General features: G+C 41.8%; 1 protein-coding gene across 1 annotated transcript in view; it reads left to right on the top strand.

The window, feature by feature from the left end:
- YEATS2 (YEATS domain containing 2) overlaps positions 1 to 10833 on the top strand; it is a 46236-nt gene extending 35403 nt beyond the window's left edge. Inside the window, 7 exon segments of the mRNA XM_030455923.1 lie at positions 740 to 813; positions 1773 to 1852; positions 2761 to 2962; positions 4375 to 4601; positions 5470 to 5544; positions 6885 to 6958; positions 7799 to 10833. Of these exon segments, the coding sequence (XP_030311783.1) occupies positions 740 to 813; positions 1773 to 1852; positions 2761 to 2962; positions 4375 to 4601; positions 5470 to 5544; positions 6885 to 6958; positions 7799 to 7907 (841 nt within the window). The 3' untranslated portion in view covers positions 7908 to 10833.
- Positions 10834 to 18079: the final 7246 nt, after the last annotated feature.

Here is an 18079-nt window from a genome sequence, read left to right on the forward strand (position 1 = left end):
GCTCAGAATTCGAATTAAATATATTAATAAATATAATCAGATCATGCGTTCATTGGATGGTGTGGAACCCAGTGCTGTGTTTGAGATGTTCTTGCACACACTTTTTAGTGTGTTTTCAGCAGAACTCAGTTTTTGTTGCATCTTGCTTGATGTGTGTGTGAAGTTTCTTCTGCTCGACTCCTCTAGTGACTGGCTTTCCTGTTCTCCACTTTTCAAAAGAGTTTTGTTACCCCATCATATCCTTACCCTATATGTTTGGAGAAAGGAATAAATCTTAAGGCACCATACACCAGAAATTATGTGAGTCGAGGGAGTAACTAATGGAAAATACTTCTTGCCAGTTAAATACTGTATGGCTTTTCAGTAACATTTATCTAAATTCCTACACCTACAAGTATTCCATGCAGCATCGCATGTTCCTGCTAGGACAGCCTGCATTAATAGCTGTGTCTTTTCCTCGAGTACTTACCAGGTGTAACTAAGTTGCAGCTTACAAGATGATGCAGGGATTTCTTCCAGCCCTGCCCCCCAAAAAAGCCCCCATTAAGTTTTTTGATGAATGCAGCTTCAGAACAGCCACTTCAGCAAGAGGAAGGAGCATAACAGTTTGTCCTCACACTGGTATTGCTGCAATGCCTTGGGCTGGGGATGGGAAACTAGGAAGTGATTTTGAAATCTTTTGCATCTGATTCATTGCTTCCACAGCATTCTTCATTGTGATTCTTTTTATCCCTTGCAGCATTGAATATTTGGAAAACATCCAGCAGCTTTTAACAGCAATAGTGAAGAAGGTTCCATTAATTGCTGAAAAAAGTAAGCAGTAAATGAAAAGACTTTGTTCTCTGTTTTCAGTTTATCAACAGCCTGGCATACTCTGTAGACACACAAATTATTAAAGGGCAGAATGAAGTTAAGACATTCTCCTGAAGAGCTTTCTCCATGCATTATTCTGAAGAATAGATATAATAATAATAAACTAGGTTCTGCCAATAACATCAAAAACACTGTCAGCACTATTAACTTGAATGTGATTTTTTTTGCTAGAAACAGGTTTTATTTCCCTGGTTTGTCACCTTCATGGATGTGCTTCTTTAAATTATTTTGTTTCATTTAATTAATTCCAGGGTTTCAGATATGCTTGAAAATATAACAGCATAGCTCAGCATTGAAATGTGTTTTTGGGGGTTTTGCCTTTGTGTTTATAAGAGGTGGCAGTTTGCAGAGAAATGTTTTAATGTCTTATGGTACTTCATAATTGCATTCTTCCTACTCATCTGCATAGCTGAAAATGTATCAGCTCTCTCTAGTAACTAATGCACTTTGAACAAGTGCTCTTGGAAGCTGAGCAGGACCCTCTCAGACCAGCACAGTGGGCACACAGTGAAGTGTCACAGAGTGTCACTCATGAATCCGTGGCTTAGGATTCATATACACTCCAGGTTTTTTGCCAGGAAATATTTTCACTGTTGTTTCTTTTTTGTAATTTGTAATTCATATTTTTTTTTGCTAAAAAGGAGGTTTCCAAAGGAAGAGGCTTTGATTTCTAACACAGACTTAGAGGTCTACAGTTTTGAGGGGGAGAAAAGGCTTAAAACAGCCCATAGCTGTGTTGAGTGGCAGCACAGCATTTGTAAGGGTTAGGGAGTTACAGTCCTTGATCCTTAAGGATGAAACATATTTCCCCCTTCCTCTCCACCAAATAACATGAAACCATTGATTGATCTTATTTCACCTACCAAAAACTTTACCTTCTTTGGCTTTCTGTTTCCCAGGTGAAGATGCAAGCTCTTTTTGTGCCAGTTCAGTGGAACAGTATTACAGCTGGAATATTGGGAAGAGAAGGGCAGCTGAGGTATTCCTCTCCTCTGTTTCATAAACAGTCATTAGGGACATGAGGAGGATTTCTGAATTATGGAACCTTCCTTGTTGCCTGATTCATTTTCTGAAGCAGTCTGTAGCATTTTAAATGGAAGCATTCCTTACTGCAAGAAGCACTGATCTGTATCTAGGTAGTGATCCAGTTTTTTTGTTCAAAGACTCTCAAGCAGAAAGGACTCTGAAAGTAATTTTTTTGGTTGATTCAAAGTAAAATATTTTTAAAGAGTTTTAAAAATCAAAAATTTTGCTACTAAACTGTCCTTTTAGTATTTAATCCACATCACTCCTTGGTGGAGTATTACAGTAATGGGGAATCATACTTTGTCTGCCTTTTCATGGGATTTTGTCTTTCTGTAGGAAAGCAGTGCTAATGCTGAATAAATTTGCAGATGACCAGAGATAAATATTTCAGCTAATCTGGACCTCTTTGTAGTGTGGTTGTTATTTCCCCCCCTGTTTCTTCATAACTTTCTCTTTTTGCTATGGAGATTCACAGGGAAGATATTAACACTGATCGGACTCTCAGCTGTTGCCAGAGGAACTGAATAAAGGGTTTAACCAATATTCTGAGAAACAGACTTTGCTCCAGGGGATTTCTTGCACTGAGTTGTTCCTTGGGCAATTTCAAGTCAAGACAAATGTTTCTGGCCCCCTGTAAATGTGTGTCCTCTTGCCTTCTGGTTTTGTTTGGATGACAAAGCAGATTTTAAATCACCTGTCTAGTATCAGGCATAGTACAATCTTCTACATTTGTTTATTTTCTCAGCAGTCAGACTTCTGAGAAAGCCATGCTCCTGATATTTTCTTTGCAGCCTGGCTTATTGTTCTGGGCTTGAAAGCTTTTAGCCAATGTAATGAGGTTTTCCCTTTGGTTTGTCACAGTGGCAACGAGCAATGACAGTGAAAAAGATCCTCCAGGAAATCATAGAGAAGCACCCCAGATTCCACAACATCAACCCCCTGAAAACAAAGCACGTGGTGCAGTGGTGTCGATGCCATGGTTACACTCCACCTGACCCTGAGACCTTGAGGAATGATGAGGACTCCATTGAAGATGTGCTGACACAGATAGACAGTGAGCCAGGTGAGCATGGAGAAGAAGAAAGCTTGTTTCTGACAAAGATGTTGTTTATTAAATGTTCCAGCACTGTGTGTATGTGCACACTTGTGCTGCTCCTTCAGAAAGGGAGTCTTTTTTTTTTTTTTTTTCTTCTTTTTTCCTTTTTCTTTTTTTTCCTCCTCCTGTATCCTACTCCTTTTCCTTTCTTTTTAACTGAATTTACTCTGGAATAACAAAAGTTCCAACTTGTATGGGCAAGCCTAAAAGTGAGGCTGTCCTCAGCCTCTGTCAGTTCTGATGTTTTCTGGAGCTTCTTTTGGGGTTTATTGTGCTTTGGCACCCTTGGAGGCCCAGTGCAGGTGAATCTTAGGAGAGATGGTTCTAGTCCCCAAACTAAGCATAGGGACTAATGGGATTTTTGCCCTTGGTAGGCTGAGCCTCTGTTAAATCTTACCCCACAAACAGTGCCAATCAGTTCAGATACAAAAATAAAAAAAACAAACTTGGCAGCAGTGATGTGGAACTCAGTGGGAGGTTAATTTATCTCCAAAAGTGAGGTGAGTTGGCCAGTGTGGAACTTCATGATGTGTTACTACAGCTGCCCTATTCTGGCATCTATTCTGGCATCTCCACAGTCCATTTTAGTATGTATTAAACATACATCTTTAATTTCACTTACTCACAGCTAAGCCTTCTTGTTTCACCTTCAGATATTCCCTCTCCCAAAGCTGAATGTTTTTCTGTTCTGGTCATACAGGGATTTAGGGTATTTTACAGAAGTGTAGGGATGACTGTTCCTTTGCTGAGTCTGGCTCTGCATTGGAATTGCTTAAGGTGGAAAGGAAACCCACATCCACCTTTTAATACTTTTACCTACTTTAACTAGATTTGTGTTTGTCTTTGGTGAAAATAACCTGTCTATTGTGCAGCTTTCCACGAAAGATTTTACTGGCTCATGCAGAGAACAGGTTACCCTTTTGTAACTTCACTGCAAATCTGTCTTCTGATTCTTCTTAAGAAACAGAGTAGTACCTGTCACAATGTAAAATCTTAATTAATGCCACACAGTAAAAACTCCATTTCTCCAAGCAAGTTGAAGAGCACCAGACTGCTGTGCCATTTGTCAGAAACCTTCTGTGAGAATGTTTAGGGGAGTCAAATTAGTCTGGTTTTGTTTGAACTGCAGCTTTCTTGACTGGTGTAGAGGCAGATGAGGGAGAGAACTTTTAGTGTAGTGAGAAGTAGTGTAATTAGAAGGCTCTCAATGTCTGCTTTTCTGTTCATCTTGTTCATCTTGTTCATTCATGTTCAGCTTGGTATGAACTGCAAAAATAACTTCCAAATACCTTAATTTCTTATGAAATTTTGACCATGCATCTGTTTATAAACAGCTTTCCATAACCTATCATGTGTTTAAGCCATTCCTTCTTTTTCAGAGTGCCCTTCCTCTTACAGCAGTGGTGAGGAACTGTGCAGAAAACTAGAGGAACTACAGCAATTTCTGAAGCAAGAACCAGAACATGAGGAGGAAGTAGATATTCTCAACTTTAGTGAGCCATTAAAAATAAACATCAAGAAAGAACAGGAGGAAAAACAAGAGGAGATGAAGTTCTACTTGGCTTCCTTGCCTGAGTCAGAGTTTGTGAGGGATGCTGCAGAGGAGGTAATAATTGAATCATAAAGTTCAGAAAAACTGCTATTAAGCTAGTAGTTGTCTTATAATGATTTAGTTGCCTTTCTTTCATTCATGTGGGCCTCTGGATGCTTTCTGAAAGTTTTTGTAGATGTTGTGGAAAAATTGGACCTTGTGACTCATGACAGAGTCATGGGCAGAGTGGGCAGGATGTGTGAAACATGGGAGGTCATGTCAGAGAGGTTGTGTGCTAGGCCTGAGTACCAGAAAGGTCATCCAGGAAAGCTGGAAGCAAGGGGAAAGGAGGGAAGGGGAGCACTAGCACTAAATTCTTCCTGTCCTGTCACAAGTTGGGCTTCTTGCTTGAACCAGTGCTGTTAAACTGGAGCTCCTGAACAGGGGGTGCAGCAAAGCTTAGACCACAGCAAACTTCTTGGCTATTGGGATTTTTCCCCCCTGTTCAAATAAGTGTAAAAGAAAGGGAAAAGAGGGTCTTCTGTCACAGCAGCAGGGAAGAAAGAAAGGAGATGGATTGAATACATGTAGCTTTTAAATGCAGCTTCCATTCTTAGTCTGAAGGTACCCAATGCAGCCTGGGGTTTTTTGTGGACTTTCTGAAACAGAAATTCAAACCTGCTTTTTGATATTCTGTGTTGTAGAGGCCTTTCTGCAGGCTGTTCAAATAATGGTCAAGCTTAATTTTCTCCACATTTTTTAAATGAAGCCTGAGATTATGCTGCTTGGAAGTTCTGCAGTGTCTTCTTGCTTGTTTGCTTGTTTGTTTTTTTTTAACTACCCTTTGTAACAGATTTTTTTTTAATGTTAATCTCATTCTCCTCTAATTTGTAGTACAACGTGGCTTATTTGGTGTACTAACAATTTTTCTTTTATTATATAGATAGGCATTTCTTTTCAGCCTGCTGAGGTACAAAAGAATGTTTATGCTTCAGTAATAGAAGATATGATTTTAAAGGTAAGAAATTACTTCACAACAAGAAATTTATTATAATTGTATTAAAGGAAAAAAGATGGAATATCCTTACTAGTATGCATTTATCAAATCATGAGATGCAGTCTGAAGTCTGTGCATGTACAGAAAGGTAGCAGTGCCACAGAGAGTTATGTTTCCAGCTTTCTAACTGATTTGTTGGCTTGGGCACAGGATGGTGATTTGTAGATTCCTGCCTCCAGTAAGATACTGACTCATGCTGTAACTTTGGAAGGATTCCTTTTACTTTATCCTATGATTGAGAAGTGAGGGGGGAGATCTGCCAGAGTGCTCTAAGACTTGATTATTTAATAAAAGATGATGTATTTTTTCCTAAATACTGTGCATTTCTGTTTTGCCTGGTTTGTCTCTGCTGGGAAATTGCTGGATTCCTGCAGAGTGTAGCAATTCTGTCTTAGAGGAGAACTCATTTCTTTATCATAATCACTTTTGGAAAAGCAGAGATGGTTTCTTGAGCTCTGTGCTGTTGAAAGCTCTGGTTGAGTTCTTGGGTTTGGACTGAAGGCCAGCACAGATTAATTTTAGCAGTGCTCTGCTGTATTTCAAGCCAAGGACAGTTCTGGGGGTTGTTAATACAGACTGCTGCCTATCAGGTGATCAGTTTTGCAAAAGCTAATTGATCCCAGGTTACATGCACGCTTCTGCTGTGCTGTTGTTTATCACAGTTTAAGTCAGATACAGCCATTTGCAGACACAGACTGTAACCACCAAATTGCTCCATTCCAGCTCCAGTTATGCTAGCTTTCCTGGCTCCAGGAACCTCAGCTCTGGTCTTGATACAGGTACAGAAAGCCAAGAGCCTTAATTAGCTTTTGCTTGAACCTTGATTAAGCTGAGTGTGTAGGGTATCCAGCTGCTGTCTGCTTGCTCTCCAGGATGGGGTTGTTTTGGGCAAATACCTTGCCACAAACCTGGTGGGCACAGGGAGTGATTGACCAGCATACACCAGCTCCCAGGAGAATTTCTGGGATCTGCCACCTACAAAACAAGCTCTGGTGTGTCAGACAGGAGCCTGAAATGATGTTTGAAGCACAGGCTCTAGAACCTGGGATCTCCCCTGATGAGCACAGATTTCTCTGCAGGTCCAGTCTGAGCTCTGGAGGTCTCTTTCTTTCTCTGCACTGTACCTAATTCTTACCACTGCTCCAGTAAACTTACTTGGGGATCTTGAACTGCCCCCTCCAGATGGAATACAGGATAGAAGGGAGCCAGAAAGTCTGCTGCTTTACCCTGATACTCAAACAAATAGCATGTTCCATTCCTCTTTTCCTGATGCTCTCTCCTAATGTTGTCTTTGGTCACAGGCCACTGAACAGCTGATGAGTGACATCCTACGTCAGGCACTGGCTGTGGCATACCAGACAGCTCCTCACAACAGGTACAGCACCTTCCTTCTTCTTATACCACTTACACCAGCACTAAGGGCTGAACTGCTTGAGGAATTTGGTCAGATTAGCTTAGACCTCAGAGTGAAGGGATTTCTGAACTGTATTCTGGGAAGAGCTAAGTCTTAGGAGACAGTTTATCATCTCTTAGATCCATAGTGGCAAAGGAGTGGTAGCATAAAAAAAGATGAAAAATGAGGCAGCTTTCTCTGGTGTTGCCACACTCAAAGGCAGATGAACTGTTTCTACAGAGTCATGTTGGAAGGACTTTATCACTCTTGCCCATCTCAGGTTACCATGTAGACAACTTATCCATGGTCAGACAGAACTTAAACATTCTAAAAAATTTCTTATTTATTTTACTGCTCCACTCTTTTCTGGCTCACATGCTGAGTGATTTTTGTGATAACAATTAGGCCACATCTCATTTCTCTTCATCAGTGTGGGCTGGGATCTGCTTGAAATTAAATAAAAACAATACTATGAGAAAATGCTTAGTTTAAATATTTACTTGTCTGCAGTATATGCATATTTATATATGTTAAGCATGGATATATGCTATACATAGAAATATGTACACATGTGTTATAGAAATTCAAGAATTAATACTTCAGCCCTTGACTTTCCTGTCCTGATGCCCAAGATGTTTCCCCATCATTTGATAGAGGCTTTTTTGTGCTGTAACAATTTAATGCTTTTCCTGTTTTCCTGTTTCACCTGTTTTTTATCCTTTTAAAAATTTTTTTCCCTCATAGGTGATTTATTGACTTACTGCTTTATGGACATGTGTATTTTTATGTATTATAATAGCATCTCTGATGTATTCTCTGCAGGACTCCAAGAGAGATCACAGTGATGAATATTCACAAAGCCATCTGTAATATCCCCTTTCTTGACTTTCTCACAAACAAACATATGAAGATACTAAATGAGGAACAATGAAATAGAGTGGAGAAGATGCTACAGGAAAGGTGGATTTATGACTGAAATTGGGTTGACAAATCCAGTATTTCTGTTGGACACAATTGTATACATTTATAACATTGGGCTACTAGATTGTTACCTCCAGTTAAAAATGCACCTTAATGCAACAGAATGATTCTCTGTTCAAATCAAGTTGTTAAATGTCAGTGTTTACTTGGTGTCTGTTCAGTGACTGAACAAACATTGTCAGTTTGCATGGAGTTGCTAGCTGGGAGAGACTCCACAGGCCCAGGTCCTCTGAGACAGCTGTGTTGATGAGATTCAACATTTCTTTAAGAAAAGAAATTGTACTTTTTGATGCAGCCTACAGACAAGTTGGTTTCCCCATGCAGTGAGCAGAAGAGATGCTTTGGCACCCTGGATGTCAGAAGTTGGAGGTGCATCATCTGAGTGGATGAGTGGGGTGGTTGGGTTTGGGTGTGGGAGAGCAACAATGGGCAACAAATTCTGCCAGCCCTGTGCAAGCATGATGCATGTGGCTGAGGACACAGCTGGGGCAGGCTCACTATTAGCCCAACCTCACCAAATTCCTTGCCTCTCCATAGGAGGTGTCAGATGTCACCTTTCTGTCACCTCCAGAGGAGCTGACTAGGACCAACAAGCCATGGCCAGGCCTGGCAGGATCTGACTGAACATTTGTCCTGCATGGAAAGGGAGAGCAGCAAGGATAATACTCAGTATTTTGGGGCTTGGACTGGCTGAAACACTTTGCTTGCCCAGTGAGCACCTTCCCAGGCTGCCAGAAGGTCTGGAATGTTGTGCTTGAGGGCAGGTAACCAGTGGTGGTGTGCAAGTCTTAATGTTTTGACAGCATTTAGTAATGATCACATGGATTGTGAACTGCCCTGGGAGCAGCACTACTTTTCCTTAAGTTCTACTCAACACAGAAAGGTCTGATAGGATAAAAAAAAATCAGAGATTTGCTGCTTTTGGAGAGTTCCTGAGATGTCTGGGTTGCAGGAAGATGTTCTGTTATTAACCACCTGCCTCAGGAGCATCACTGGTGTAGGAGAGATGCCTGCAGCCTGGCTATCAGCAGTTCTGAAGAAGGCTTCACTGACAGCATCCTGACCCACATCCACCATCCCTCTGTCCTGCACCACCAGTGCTTGCTAGGAGTTTGAATGAATGACGCCATTGCCAAGTTGGTGGGACTCCTGTCATTCTTTTCAGGGTGCTTATTTTGTGAGGCAGTGCTGTCATGGGAGTGGAGCATGGGTCAAACAGCCAGAACTTCCCATGTGCTGACCTCAGCTGGGTCTCTAATCTGCTGCATGGCCTTTGATTTAATCACTCTGTGCCTCAGTTTCCCCATCTCTGGGCATGGGGAGCAGGATACCTACCTCACAGGGGTGTGCTGAGGCCTCGCTCTCATTGGTGCCCTGCTTTGACAATACAAAGCCTTTTATAGACATTAAACTACAGTTACCTTTCCTGGCCAGAGTTACGAACAGAAATCTTCAAAACCTTACCTTCTGGTGCTTTTTTAGGCTACAAGACAGTAGTGGGCAGGAACTATGGAAGATGGTTGAGTTTAGAGGAGGGTTTCAGGCTTCCAAGGAGAGCAGTGCAGGTTCAGTGCAGTTCTTAAATAAACTGAAAAAGGTACTGTGGATCTTAGATGAGGTGCTGTCTGTCTTCTCCAACTTGAGGAAAACCAGGGTCTGTTGATAACCCACTCCCAGTTCATCAGAGCTGCCAGGGAGTTAGTTTGCTGAAATAAAAGTGGCAGGAAATGGGACCTTGATTTCCTTGATCAAGGAACTGGGACCAATGGATAAATATACCCTTATAAAGGATGTTGTGTGGATTACAGAGAGAATCCTGGCTTGTTTGGATGAGCTGAGTGCAGGCCTGCCTGCATGAGGGGAGTGCACAGCTGAACCCTGGCATGAGTTTTTCAGCTGAGGTCAGTGTGAAGGAGTCCAGCAGTGGGAATTCCCCTTGAGTTCAGTGTTGAAAGTCAGGGGGAATCCAGGTAGCTGGGGAGCTGCAGGCCTCACACTGTTTGCAGGCTGTAAGGAACATGAAGTCCATACTGCTTTCAGGTGCCCCTGTACACAGACTTTACAAGAGAAAAAGGCATTTTCAAGATATCTGTGGCTATGACAGCCTGCAGGTTGTGTGGGAACAGCCTTTTGGGGACACCCAGCTGTGCTGTGATTTTCTGCAGTGACACATCCATTTCCAGCCCCTGCCTCTTGTGAGCTTATTTTCTGGGGGTTTGTTACACCCAGAACAGCTGTAGAGGATGCAGTAGCTCATCTTGGGGCATTTCTGTGAAAATTGTGTCTTTGTTGCCCGTGTTCTGCTTTTCTGTGAGGAATGGAGTTTCAGAGTGAGTCCTGGCCCTGAAGCAGGCAGGGAAATGCCCCTGGTTCTTAATGGGGTTCTTGCAGTGGAGAGCTATTGCTACATATCTGAGCAACCACAGGTTATTCTCCTAGAAGATGCTATTTTAATAATATATATAAAGTTTGCTGAAGAAAAATAAAATCTGTTAAAAGCTGATAGAAAATAACGTTTGTTTAGTCCTTCAGATGTAGGAAATGTTTGCCACGAGGTCTTGGAATTTTGAAAAGCATTTGGAGAAAGAACATTGAAGAGAGGTTCCTATGGGAATTGCTTGGAGATGAGATGGAGGTTGTGGAATTTCATGCACTGCTCAGGTGTGTGGAATGCTCCAGGTGATACAGTGTGTGGAAATGTTATGGTATATTTCTCTGGCTTTCTGAAAAGTCTTGATCCAAGATACAGATACCTTTACAAAAGTTGCCCCTGTTTGTAATGCTGTGTTGAAATCCTTCATGTTATCTGTATTATACTGTATAATTGTGTAAGATACATCTGTTTACAATAAATTCTTTTATTAGTTGTGATAGGATTGTCTGGACTGTCACCTCTCACTCACAAGAAGTTTCTCCTGATCCACCCATTATTGTGTACTCTGTCTGTTCAGGAGGTTTTAGTTCTTGATAAAAATTGGCAGTTGTGGAATCAAACTGAAGAAAAAGGTAATTTTTCCCTTTTCTAGTTACTTTAAGAAGCTCTTGGTTTGGGAGGCTAGGGGAAAGGAAGCCAGGAGCTCAGCAAGCTTAGCTTCTCCAGTTATTCATTCTCCACAGCATTCTGCTTAAACAGCAAGTGACTGGTTGGGGTGGAAGGTGGGATGTGGGCTGGCTGCCAGACACCCACCCAGCTGCTCCCTCTTTCTCCCCACCCCCTCCCTCTTCAGCAGCAAGGGGAGAAAATAAGATGAAAAAAGCTTTTGAGTCAAGATAAAAACAAGGATGTCACATACCAAATACTCTCCTAAGCAAAACACTCACCTTGGGGAAAATTTGAACTTAGAGTAGAATTGTATGATGAGATCCAATGGCAAAACAAATAAAATACCTTTCTCCTCCCGTTTTCCTAACACTTCAGTCCTTCATCCCGGCCTCTCCTCACAGAGATCCCATGGCCCTGCTGTCACCACCAGGACACAGGCATCTGAGACAAAAAGGAATGGAAAAAAGTAAGAAAAGCTGATTTCTCCCTTTTCCTCAGGCTGTGGAGAGGAGTCACAAGTATCTGTGCGAGGACTCTGATTTCTTTTACAAAATTCCTTGTTTGTACTCAATCCCATCAAAATGCCCCCTAAATGAGCAAGGCCTTGTAGTGAAATGAGGCAACCAGGTGCCACTAATTGCCAGGGAGTGAGCACGAGCTTGTGTTGAGCCCACCTGTGCCTAATGAGGGCAGGCCCCCACTGTGCGTGAGCAGGACGAGGGGGCCAATAAAGGGTGTGTCCTGCAGCACAGGCTCAGCTCAGTCCTGAGCATGTCTGCAGAGAGGTCAGTTGCTCTTGGAGCACTGTATTACCTTCATTGCACCACTAGCGCTCATCGCCTTCAGGGTGAGGCTTGAGTGGCGCAGCCGGCTAAGACCCAGTACTGCAATGCCGAGGCCCTGGGTTCGAGACACCCTGCCCAGGGAGGTGGTGGAGTCTCCATCCCTGGAGGTGTCCAACAAAGGGGCAGCGATGGTGCTTGGGGAAATGATGTGGTGGTTCAGGGGGTGTAGGTCTGACACTTGGAGCCAGTGATCTTGAAGGTCCTTTCCAGCCATGATGATTCCATGATTCCATGTGCCAGCACCTGCCTGGACACACCCGGCCTGTCTGCCTGGTGACAAAGGGACCCTTTGTGACCTCACCTGTGACACCCCAGGTCCCTTCTGAGCACCGAGGAGGCCCCGGCTCTGTCCAGGAGGATAGCAGAGAGTGCAGAGGCGTGCGCCAATTCGGAAAATTGTTTACTGTAGAGGAACGGGGAATGATTAGGAGGGCAGGAATGGGGATTTGGGATGAGCAACATTAAGCAGGGTCCTGCAGCAGATATTAAGTGGCCCCTTCAAAAGCCAGACTGGCATAACCAGGATCCAGTACGTAGGGGACATATGCAGGACTTGAGAGCTATGATTATTCAAGGTATTAGGGGGGTATATATATTGAAGATATATTCAATATATATTGAATATATATTCAAGAATATATATTCAATATATATTCAATATATTCAAGAATATATATATTCAAGTTCCACGAGGGCAAAATATTAATAAACCATCTAAAGAACACCAAAAGAAAGATGAAACTCCTACTGAGTGGTTAGACAGGTTAAGAAAAATCTTACAGCTGTACTCAGGGTTGGATCCGAGTACTCCAGTAGGAGAGGCTTTGTTAAAAATTTAGTTTGTGGCTAAATCTTGGGTGGACATTAGGAAAAAGTTGGAGAATTTAGAAGAATGGCAGGATAGGGGACTAGATGAATTGTTGAGGGAGGCTCTGAAATTGTATGTGCAGAGAGATGAGGAGACAGAGAAGCAAGCAGTGAAAATGATGGGACTAGTGAATGTACTGTAGTGGTTTGCTATTATTGCAAAAAAGGAGGGTCATATGAAGAGGGACAAAGGAAGATGGATGAGAGAATGTTTAAAGAAGATTAGGGCTTTACTTGCTGGGGACCAGAGAAATAAAGGAGCCCTTGATAAAAATAAGAGTAGGTCCCCAGCAACAGGAGGTAGAATATTTAGTGGACTCGGGGGCAGAAATGTCAAAACTCCGGATTCTACCTCCTGGATGCAGAATATCATCAGAATCTGCACAAGTTGTTGGAGCCAGTGGAGTTTCCTTCAGGGTTCCAGTTATTAAAAATGTACGGTTGGAAATGTAGTCTAAATTAGGATTGGGAACTTTGCTGTTGGTACCTGAAGCAGACTATAATTTGTCAGGTAGAGATTTAATGGTAGAATTAGGAATTAGTTTAGAGATTGTAAATAAAAACTTGAAAGTAAGATTATGCCCCTTAAGGGCTGAAGATGAAGAAAAGATAAATCCCGAAGGATGGTATACACCTGATACTATAGGGAAATTAGAAACTGAACCCTTTGCAGTCACATTAACAAATCCTGAAACACCGATTCGGGTAAAACAATACCCTCTTTCCAAGATATTTTGAAATTTGAAACCCGAAAATCAAAGATTAATCCAGCAGGGGTTGCTGGAACCTTGTATGTCCCCTTTTAACACTCCCATCCTCCCGGTAAAGAAAAAGGATGGGACATACAGATTGTTGCACGATTAAAGAGAAATAAATAAAAGAACGGTTACCAGTTTCCCTGTGGTAGCAAATCCATATACTCTCCTTAGTCCTGATGATCAGTGGTATAGTGTAATTGATTTAAAGGATGTCTTTTGGGCTTGTCCCCTGAGGGAGGATTGTCGAGATTATTTTGCATTTGAATGGGAAGATCCAGATACACATAGAAAACAGCAACTGAGATGGACAGTTTTACCTCAGGGCTTTACACCATCACCTAATTTGTTTGGACAAGCATTAGAATAAGTACTGCAAGGATATGAAAGGACAGCAGGGGTCACCCTTATACAGTATGTGGATGATCTGCTACTAGCTGGGAAAGATGAAGAAACTGGAAGGAGGGAGAGTGTTAGATTGTTAAACTTTTTGAGTCTGCAGGGATTAAAAGTTTCGAAATCCAAACTGCAATTCACAAAGTCTGAGGTTAAGTATTTAGGACATCGGTTAAGTAAGGGAACTAGGAAGTTAGACTCTGAAAGAGTTAAAGGCATATTATCATTACCCCCTCCAAGGACAAAGAGACAAATTAGGCAGTTGTTCGGACTCATGGGGTATTGCAGGCACTGGATTGAAGGATATAGTGGGAAGGTGAAATTTCTATATGGAAAACTCGTTAAAGATGGGTTGTTGAAATGGACAGAGCAAGATGATAAACAATTAGAAGCTTTAAAAACTGATTTAGTTAATGCCCCTGTATTAAGTCTTCCAGACTTAAAGAAACCATTTTTCTTGTTCATAAACAGAGCAGATGGCACTGCATACGGGGTGTTAGCTCAAGAATGGGCAGGGCATAAAAAAACCAGTAGCCTATATTTCTATATTGTTGCACCCTGTAAGCAGGGGATGGCCAACTTGTTTACAAGCAATAGTTGCTGCTGCTCAATTAGTGGAAGAAGCACAGAAGGTGACTTTTGGGGGTGAGATTCAATTTCAGTCACCCCATAATATTAGAAGCGTGTAACAACAAAAAGCAGAAAAAATGGATGCCAGATTACTGAAATATGAAGGCTTCTCCTAAATTGATTTTTACAGACAAGCTTGTTTCACAATCCTTCACAATTTCTTTTTGGAGAACAAAATGAGAACCTATCCCATAACTGCATACATAGTATCCAGGAGCAGTCTAAAATTAGACCAGATTTACAAGAAGAAGAGTTGAGTGAAGGAGAAAAATTGTTCATAGATGGGTCATCTCGAGTGGTAGAAGGAAAAAGGAAATCAGGCTATGCTATAGTCAATGGAAAAATATTTAAGGTAGTTGAGTCTGGCTCCTTAAGCCCCACTTGGTCAGCTCAAGCTTGTGAATTATATGCGGTCTTAAGAGCTTTAGAACTATTGAAAAACAAAATTGGCACTATTTATACCAACTCAAAATATGCATATGGTGTAATAACATGGCTGATCAGGAAGCTAAAAGAGAAGCGCTAATGACCATTCAGGTGACTGACAGTCAGCACAACGAATTAGATACAAGTAACAAATACTGTCAACCAGAAGATAAAATGTATTCACTTTCTAGTTTTCTCACACAGGAAAAGGAGAAGATGATCAAAATGAGAGCCCAACAGGAAAATGGGAAATGGAAGCTCCCTGATGGTCAAATAATATTGCCAAAATCCCTTGCTCTTGAGGTCTTGCAGCGGTTTCATGAGATTACTCATTGGGGAACACAAGCGTTGGTAGAGCATTTCACTGTTAAGTATGCAGCTGTAGGGATATATAATAGAGCAAAGAAAATAGTTGGAGAATGCATGCTCTGTTTAAAGGTAAAAAAGCACCAATTGCGGGAGACTGTGCCCGGGGGAGATAATTGGCCCACAGACCGTTTGCTTGTGTGCAATTGGATTTTACAGAATTGCCAAAAGTGGGAAGATATAAATATTTATTAGTAATAGTAGATCATTTAACATATTTTGTTGAGTCTTTTCCAACTGCAAGAGCCACGAGGCAAGCAGTGGTTAAGATCCTTTTAGAAGAAAGCATCCCTGGATATGGGGTAATAGAATCTATAGATTCCAATCGGGGCCCCCACTTTGCTTCTAAAGTAGCGAAAGAAACCTTAAAAGCATTAGGAACGCATTGGCAGTACCATACCCCTTGGCATCCACAAAGTTCAGGAAAAGGAGAAAGAATGAATGAGGAAATAGAGACAACTTACAAAACTAATGTTGTAAACATAAATGTCATGGGTGAAATGTCTTCCTCTGGCACTAGTAAATATAAGGACACAGCCTAGAACAGATATAGGATATCCCCTTTTGAAATGTTGTAAGAAATGCTCCAGCACCTCAATCTCCTTCCTGAACTGAGGGGCCCATAACTGGACACAGGTGTGGCCTCACCAGAGCTGAGCACAGAGGAAGAATCCCTTCACTGGACTTGTTTTCTTTTCAGCATTTCAAGTGTTTTCTTCTGGTCAGTGCCAGCCGTTTCTGTATGGGAGGGATTTTAATTCATTTTTATGTCTGTCCATGTCTAATAGGCTTCTGAGCATCTGCTTTAAATTCCCTGGGATGTACTCTAGAAGTCCAGTGTTAAAGATGTGGTCTCAAAGAATTCTGGGGACGTTTTCTGTTCCTCTGTGTACCTTGAGGGGACTTGAATCAAATGATTGTGTCATCTTTAATCAGTAAGCAGACTGAAGCAGCTGTAGTTGTTTTTGTTGTGTTTTTTGTTTTGGTTTTGTTTGGTTTTTTTTTTACGTAGCTGGTTGTAAGGGGGTACAGCAGCAGGAGGTGAAAATGTATTTTGACCAAGCGATATCTTTCTTGTTCTCCTCTTCCATTCACAAGGGAGAACAGCTTTGTTTTATATTTTAGGGGGAAATGTTTCTTGCAAGGGCTGAAAACCCTTGAAGTTCTACAGATCATAATAATTATTTTATTACACAGTATAACTGTCTTTTTTTTTCCAAAGTTATTTCCTTTCAAGGAAAATTTCAGTTTGGCATTAAGGCAGTTGGTGCTGTTGGTTGGAAAAAACCCAGGCATGGTGTTACAGATTTTGCCTGGAAGGAGCTGGGCTAAAGTAAAGGTAGAGTTAATTCTAGGAATAAAATATCTCGCCACAGCATGACTATTATTTTCTTGTTTCTGTGTTAAAAACCTTTAAGGGCTTGGAGTAACTAAGAAAATCTATCAAAGTTCTCTGCTTTGAGTGTATAGAACATGTAGATTCTGAAAAAAAAAACCCCAGCAAAATTAGCCCATGTTGTAGGAAGAGGTCAATAAAAGCGTGTGAGAGAAGCCTGGAATAGTTTCCATTTGAGGCTCTTTAAGGGCATTTGAACAGAATGCAATGCAATGTTTTTAGCAATATTTGACAGTATGAAGTGGTGTGCTGTGGTTGGACCATGAAGACCATAGAGACAATTACTTACCAGTCTGTAAGGCAAGTATATATAAATGTACGAAGACTGAAAATATAATGGCAGTTGCAAACTAAAATTCCAGTTTCTGTCTAGTGTCCTGATCTTGAGAGCCTTCAGAACTGTTTTGTGAATGAGTATTTTGTATCAGTTTGTTGGGAGAGAGAGCTTCCTTTTCAAAATACCTGCATGAGGTCTTTGAGGAGAGAGAACATCCTGGGATCAGGATTGCACTGTAGTCAAATGCAAGAGCTGAGTTGCATCGGTCCATGTAGCCTTCATGCAGACAGCTGTCGAGTCAAGATCTTGAAATTTTGTGCATCTTTCAGATTATGGGAGGGGAAAGATTCCTGGTTTTATTTTCTCCCTTCTTGATGCATCGGCGTGTTTTCGGTGTGCCTGGTATGTCGGAAGACGATTCAGTGAGAGTGCCATGTGTGTGTTTCCATGTCTGCCCTGGAACTGACTTGCAGTCCTTCCATCCTTCTGCAGTGTTCCAGGGTTCTGCTTGCACTGTTTCCAGCCTTGAGGGTTGAGGGGAGGAGATCCGAAGCCAGTAGAGAAAGTGTAGTCCATTTCTGCTGTGTTTGGTACTGAGCTTTGCAAGCGCCTGAGCAACCTGAGCTCCTCAGACGTGCTCTGAGCGAGAGAGTGGACTGAGGGACACCCAGAAGTCCCTTCTTACCTGTAGGATTGTGCAGATCTTGGGAAGCTGAGCAGGACTGGGGAAGAGCAGAGGCATGTGTGCTTCCCCAGGAGCCAACAAGCTGTCGAGCTCAGCTGTGTGGGTTGTAGCTTTAGCACAGTGCACGTAGGCTCTTTTCAGTTGTTCACTTGTCAAAGAGCTGTTTGAACTATTAAGAGACTCCTAGATGTCACGGTTTAACACTGACCCGGCAATTAAACCGAATAACAGACGCTCTCTTTAATCTCTCTCTCCCCTCAATGAAGAAAGGAGAGAGAATAAGGGAGAGACTTATGGGTTGGAAACTAAACTACACAACTTTAATGAAACAGTAGTGATAAATAGGTAAAATTACTAAATATATACAAATATACAGGAAAATGGAAACCACATTCCTCCCTCCTTTCCCCCAATAACTCTCACGTCACCACCGAGG

The sequence above is a fragment of the Calypte anna genome, chromosome 9 (assembly GCF_003957555.1).
Source record: "Calypte anna isolate BGI_N300 chromosome 9, bCalAnn1_v1.p, whole genome shotgun sequence".
Lineage (NCBI taxonomy): Eukaryota > Metazoa > Chordata > Aves > Apodiformes > Trochilidae > Calypte > Calypte anna.